Genomic DNA, 7209 nt, shown 5'->3' on the forward strand with positions numbered 1-7209 from the left:
TAACTGATTTTAAATACACACCTTGATTCTTTTGCGATACTATTTATAATATAACAGTGTTTGTAATAAGTAAAATTAATTTTCAGTAACAAATTGAACCATTTTTTTTATATAAAATATATTATACAAGATAGTTAATATAATACAATCAAGATAGGCATCAATTAATAGGATGCCTAGTTTGCAACAATGTTTTACACGTGTGGTGAAGATTTGCACATTTTCTTGCTATTATTTCCAATAACTTTCTGTTTAGTAGTTTACTTTTACTACTAAATTAGTGTGTGCAAGGGGATAATCTATCAGAACGTTATAAGTTTACTATTGGATTTGAACAAAGGGTTAATACAGACTTACTATCAACAAACAATCCTTTTAATATCACACAGTTTGAGATGGTACAAAGTTAAATGTTAATTTTATATACTCAATTTTCAATGAGGGCTTTTCATGTAACAAAAACGAAAAAAATATGGCACAGTTCCTTTATTTACTTAAAAATTTTCTACTGCAACAACATCAACATTCTGTATTTTTTTTTTTGTGCTCTGTCCGTAATCAGGTGTTGGGATCGGCAGCAAACACAATTTTGTGGCGTCGAGTCAGTTTAGTTCTTCTTGAGGGAAGCGTGGGCAGCGTTGTAGGCGATGGAGCGGAGGATAGCCTCGGGTACTGGGGGGGCAACGGGGAGGACAGCGCCCTGAAAAAAATAAATGCAATTAGAACCATCTTATTTCGCATGTTTCTCGCAAACAGTACATTGTCTGATATTACTAATCATCATCTTACCTACTAATCACGTTTTAACTTTACTTTTTATCCAATGTCTCAAAAGTTTATTAAAATTAGTTGTTATTACCTGGGGTTGGTATCCGTTCTCGTCAGCGGTGTAGACGATCTCAACGGGGGTACCGTCGGGGGCAACGTACCTGTAGGTACCCTGGGACACCTGTAGCAGAAACATAAAATATTAGCACTGAAAATACTCAGATAGTTAAATGTTCTATAGTAAAACGCCAGAAATGGAGTAAATACTCCATGATGGACTTATTGCCGGTAGATGTTTAAGAGAAAACAGGAATTAATATTCATAAACAACACATAGTATAGAAAATATACTCACTACGGCGACGGAGTCTCCGACCTGCTTGGTGGTACCGACAGCCTCAGCAACGATGCCGTTGTTGGTCTCGAAGCTGGAAGTATAGAACAAAAACTTGGAGTTATTACCAATAAATGAAGTACGCCTTCCATTTCTGTTTTGTCGCTATACTTGGTGTCTGCTTGGATCTTTCTAACATAATATTGTATGAATAGACAGTTGTGGTAGATTTCTGGTCTCATGATTGACGAGTGTAAAGGTTCGAATCCAGGCAAGTGCTAATGTACATATTATATGTTCAACTTCAATGTTTCAATATGTTAACATTGGACCGCTAACCAATGAAAAGAAATATCATGAAAAACCTAGGCTTCAACGTCTGAAATTGCCAATTCTCTTCACAGACTGGGTATTGATTAATATACATTCCTTCTATGTAAAAGAAGCCCAATAGTGAAACAGTAAGAAGTTGATGATCTATCAGGAAAGTAAATTGATAAGTAGATACTTACAAGTATTTGTAACCGTCAGGGCTGACGTCATTCTCGGAGCGGAGGATGGCGGCCTCAGCGTCCTGGTAGGGCTTGTTGACAACGGTCTTGGCAGCGGAGTAGACGGCGTTGGCGGCCTGGACGGGAGCGGCGACGGGGGCTAGCACTGGGCCGGCGGCGGAGGCCACGGCCTTAGCGGAGACAACAACGGGAGCAGCCACGGGAGCTTCGTAGGTCTTGTAGTTGTTGTATTTTTGGAAGCCAGAGACTCCGAAGGGTCCTGAGCCATAGCTGGCGGCGCTGGCAGCAGCCACGCACAGAGCAAGTACCTACAAAATAAAACATGATTAATAACCCAATTACATGCTTTCTTTGCTGATAAATTGTACTCTTTAAATGAAAGTAGAGAAGTCTCCAAAATATAGGAGAAATTCTTAATGATATAATATTAAAGTTATCTCACCAAGAATTTCATTTTTGCTGAGATCTGTACGAATGTCAGAAACAAACAGGTACCTTCCCATAAAAATTTTATCCTTTTATATAAAAATAGAGGTTCACAAAAAACCGCGCCTAGCTTCTAAGGGTATTGACACGCGAGAGTAACCTTGGATTATACATAAATTTCTCGATGTCAACCGGAATATCATTAAGACTGGATCTATTATCAAATCGTTTAAATATAGGAGACAATTATTTAATAACCAAACAATATTACCTTTGCATATTTTATGCTAAGTTAGTGGTTCTGTATGATGTTAAAATATAAGTTAGTCATAATTAAGGTTAACATAAAGATTTCCTGCCTACCAGCTATTCCCAGCGGTAACTTTTTGCATGAGTAACGTTTATTTGAAACTGTACCAATGGTGACGGTTAGAGGCAATGTATTCATAACTGATTTTACAAGTTCAATTGTTTGTTGGTTGATATGCAAATGAGATGAAGAAAAGTATGGACCTTCATTATGTAATGTACACTGAAGATGGCTGTAGGTATTCTATAAAAAAGAAACATACTTATCCAGATGCAGACAGTATCTTCAAGTACAGTGTACTCTGCTGCGGAAAACGGCAAGCAATTTTGCTTACGTACTAGTATATAACATAAATGGTCTTTTAGTTAGAAGATCCCTGGAACTTTTTATGGTGACAGCGAGATAGATCACTATATCGCACGACGGTAGCATACAGTAGAGTTGCATGATATCATGTTCTGCATTATGCATACTTATCTATCCTTATATTATCAAACTGAACTGTTTGTTTGTTGTTGTTCTTTGGTCTGATTTGAAAAATTCTTTCAGTATTAGATAGCTCATTTATCGAGGAAGGCTATATGTATATACTTAGGCCTTTTTTTATCGGAGCGCCAACTAGTTACCACAGGACGTAGATGAAACCGCTAGCGGAAGCTAGTTTAAACATTAGATTGTTTCCCCTATATTTACGACTTTAAACTTCACACAACGTGCACATTGAAAATGCAAAGCAATGCGATGCGGCTGTATGTCTTTTACAGTTTTCCGGCAGTTAGTTTGGTGATTCTTTTGTTTTAGGAGCATTGTTTTAAAAATGACTTTTAATTTCGCTGTGGTTTAAGTTACTTGAAAGAAGCAAGCAACAGAATCATAGATAGCCTATGATTCTGTGAATCTGAATTTTAGTGTTTCTTTATTATATAAATTAAAAAAAAATTAAATTATTTTGTCAAGTTTTGGTGATAGCACAATTTCAGTTGTCGTTAATGTGTTTGTTCCCTTTCCTTAACATTATTTCAGTGTGTGTATGTCCTTTATTACTCATATTTCTTTCGTTATGCAAAATGATGATCTTTAAAACTACAAGGTTACATAGGTAGCTTCCGTAGCAGAAGTTCCTTCCTAGCGCATAAATGTTATTTTATTATATTATCTTCATAAATGTTCTTATGCGTAGTAATTGTCATGCTTAAAGAATAATATTTATTTACAACAATATTAATTTACATCGTAATACAATGTACAAGTAGGTACCTACCTAAGCTTATCAAAATAAATAAAGTAAGGATCTGACTGAGTCACTTATCAACGTACATCTCACCTCACACGGTCCTTTAAAAAAATGAGGTTTTTGGATTACAAAGAAGAACATGGTATTGTAACTAGTGTCATAGGTACCTACTAATTAGGCGTTTTTTTAACTAGTGTCAAACTTACTAGTCTTAATGCATAGCTTCTTGTAGAAAATGAATGAAAAGATTTATTTCCCTATTTGTTTCCTAAAGTAAAGAAAATAAGAAAAACGTATAATGATTTACACGAATAGTTTACCGACGTACTTAAGTATGTTTTGCATCATATTAATCTTGCATTCCATTGCTACCTACGTAATGCCTAGACTAAAATAAATGTAGGTAAATAAGGCATTGTGTTTTATGTCAACTGCTGGATTTTCATACCGATCCACTCATGTTTGAATAAAATCTATTTACATATTCAATTGTTTTTGTACATCCTTAAAGAAAGGCCTTGAATTAAAATGTTGTTGTTTACTAGACCCAAGATTATTGTGTATTAGAATACTAACTTATTAATCTAAAATTAAATTTATTTTTGAGGAATGTAACGAATTCTGAATATTATTATTTTCTTTGTTCAAATTAGTTACCGATTAAATTTTTTCACGTGGGATACCACACCCACTATAGATGTGTGAATTAGATAAGCTATAAATTAGATGGATCCTAGTTAACCTTGTAGATAACACGCCACACTCTGGAAACGTGGCATCCGAACGCACAGATCGAACGAGGGCCTCTATAAAACTAGTTTGAATCTTCTAAATGTCAACGACTATTATTACCAGCACTTCGGGTCACCACGACTGACCCATGCCATCTGCAGCCCACAAATCACGCAATACTTTTATTACACACAAAGAAGTAAATGTTTGCACTGTGCAAATTCTATCCATTAGCACCCTTGTCATTGCTGGGTTTTGCCTTGAAGTTAATTGATATTTTCTGGCTACTTTATTAAGTGTGACTGGGAGAATTAGGAATTACACACAAATTGTTGCATCAATATCAGGGGAAGCTTTCATTTCAGTTAATGCAGTATATCTCCACGTGTTATGTAATCGAGAAAAATTCAAAAGGTATGCATAGTAGCTTTATGCCTACATTCCTTTTACATTACGTGTATTACGACGATTTTCTGTAATAATTAGTATGCTTTATTTATTTATTTGTTCATTTATTTCAGGCAACTAGGGCCCATAGAAAATACAATACATAAAATAGATGTCATTACAATACTTAAAAAATTAAGGTTTATTTGCTCTAAAATTAATTAGGTATACTTAGAGGTCAGGCTTGGTGGTTTTTAAAGTGACACAGCATTTTTACAACAAAGGTAGGTATAGCAAGGTCTGATATAGTTGCTGACACATCATAACTTTTAACTATTATTAAATAATATATTTTTAATATTAACCTTTGTTCAACAAGTTTCAGGGGTGAATATCCTCATTAAAGTATCACGATCATTCCAGTCGCCTAATAATCTGTTGAAATATATGTTTGTGGTACATCAATTGAATATTTGAATAAATTAAACTGGTATAATTTACTAAAAATAATATCCTTGTATTATTACCATAAAAGTGTCTGAACACTAATGAAAATAAAAAAACAAAGTTCACCAAAAGTGTTCTACTGATATAAAAATTAATTTATTACTCGTCTTATCTAATGACCAAAAATGGATCTGAAGAGTAGGAAAAATATTCACATCACAAGTTATATTAATATACCTATGTATATTCAAGAAAAATAAGCATCTTTCATAAAGCACAGACAATTATAAGTCACATTCTGTATACTTCATATTCAACGAGGAAATAAAACAACAGATCCTTAATACAGTCACTTAAAGTACGATGGTATCAGTAACATCTTTGCCTACGCATCGTAAAGTACCTTCATCTACATCACTGCCTGAGTCATTCCACGTCGAGAAAGTTCGCGACACTTCCAGGAAATACAACGGAAATGCAAGAATGCAGTACGTGAGACATGAACCGCACCTTGACCTGGAAGCCAGCAGACGAATCCGACGTGCTTCCCTCCCCCCCTCCTCCCTACTGTTATTAATAGCCCTGGAGAAACAAATGACTAGTGGAGGTGCCATAACGGAAAATTGCCTAAGAAAGTAGCCTGCCAAAAGGCGGTTAAGCGGGGGACGAGGAACGTTACTGTCTTCGCCCTTATAGTTTCGCCTTCTTTGGACCTAATATTTTTTTGTAATACCAACAATTTTTGACAAATGTCTCAATGAATCCGAACGCGTTATTAGTTCACTCTTAATTGATCGTTTTGGTCATGTCCACCGTACGGATTTGACCTAGATGAAAGCGCCTGACCTACCTGAATAATGACATCTCCGCTCGTCTTTCTGTACTCCGTAATGATAGATGATTACCACACTTAACCTTTTACCTTTCTAGGTGATCAGTACAAACGCCTCCGCTTTGTAATAGTGCTCGAAGCTACGCATTGATATGTAGTGGGTTAAACACGTAATTGTATGGTATCTCTAATAGTACGGTTACCATAACCAATTGGTATCGCTCTTTTAAATAAAGAAGACTAGCTGTTATAGTTAAGCAATATAGCGTGACTATTCAAAAATGAATTAGAATAACACGTCGGATAAAAAGGAAATGAAATGTGATAAGATTGTATATTTATTGGGAAATTATATTTTCTTTTTTTTTGTAGAGAAAGATCAGGTGATAAGTAAATGATAACAAACTAGAAAACTATAATTTTATTGTAGATAAATTCAAAAGATTTTTATATAATTGTTGTAAGCTTAATAGAAAGCTATAATCACATAAATAATACGAGGATCGATAGACATGTAATATGAAATATAGACATGTTACGAAACAACTACACAATATCTAGTAGAAGTCGTTTTCTCTTTGCCTTTTACAATGAATACAATGACTGATGCCTATAAACTGTTGAGTCATCCTTTGACAAGATATGCTGTCAGTACTTAGATACAAGTCCCTTTGAGAAATAAAGGTGACATCTACCTACTATGATACTACAAATAGCGTGAAGATATAAAGTATTTTAATTAAAATCAACGCCATCTTCACATTTTCTTTAATATTAAAATGAAATCCAGTGGCGTACCTTAAATGACAAAGGTGAGATGAGATTGATCTTTAAAATTTAAATCAATTCACATACTAGACTGTTCGGCTGTCCATCGCTAGATGGAGCTGATAAAAATCAATTAATATGCTGTACATATTACTATATGATATGTAGGATTAATATGCTAGACATATTACCGTATGTATGTAGGTATATAAAAAGATAGTGCCACTTAAAGCCTCTTTTACTGTAACTAAAATAATGAAGTAGAACATGGTAGTGGAAAACATACCGTAAATATTTTCCGAACAGGCCATGCGTATTATACTGGCATGCATTTCGCTTTCATAGTTAGAAACCGTAAAGCTGAAGGCTCTAAAAAGCATCTATACATCTGTACATGTCACCAATCGCCTTTCCTAACAAGCCTTTCAGCAAGACCTTCAGGAATTTAAAGTTCAAGTT

At 34.8% G+C, this 7209-nt stretch overlaps 1 protein-coding gene across 1 annotated transcript; it reads right to left on the bottom strand.

Moving 5' to 3' along the window:
• Positions 1-471: 471 nt before the first annotated feature.
• On the bottom strand, positions 472-2213 carry LOC110384169 (larval cuticle protein LCP-17). Its single transcript, XM_021345314.3, has 5 exons — positions 2057-2213; positions 1615-1922; positions 1124-1196; positions 860-949; positions 472-700 (listed from the first exon to the last, which is right to left on the bottom strand). The coding sequence occupies exons 1-5, from the start codon at positions 2066-2068 to the stop codon at positions 608-610; spliced, it is 576 nt and encodes a 191-aa protein (XP_021200989.3). The 5' UTR covers positions 2069-2213; the 3' UTR covers positions 472-607.
• Positions 2214-7209: the final 4996 nt, after the last annotated feature.

Source organism: Helicoverpa armigera, chromosome 4 (assembly GCF_030705265.1).
Source record: "Helicoverpa armigera isolate CAAS_96S chromosome 4, ASM3070526v1, whole genome shotgun sequence".
Taxonomy (NCBI): Eukaryota; Metazoa; Arthropoda; class Insecta; order Lepidoptera; family Noctuidae; genus Helicoverpa; species Helicoverpa armigera.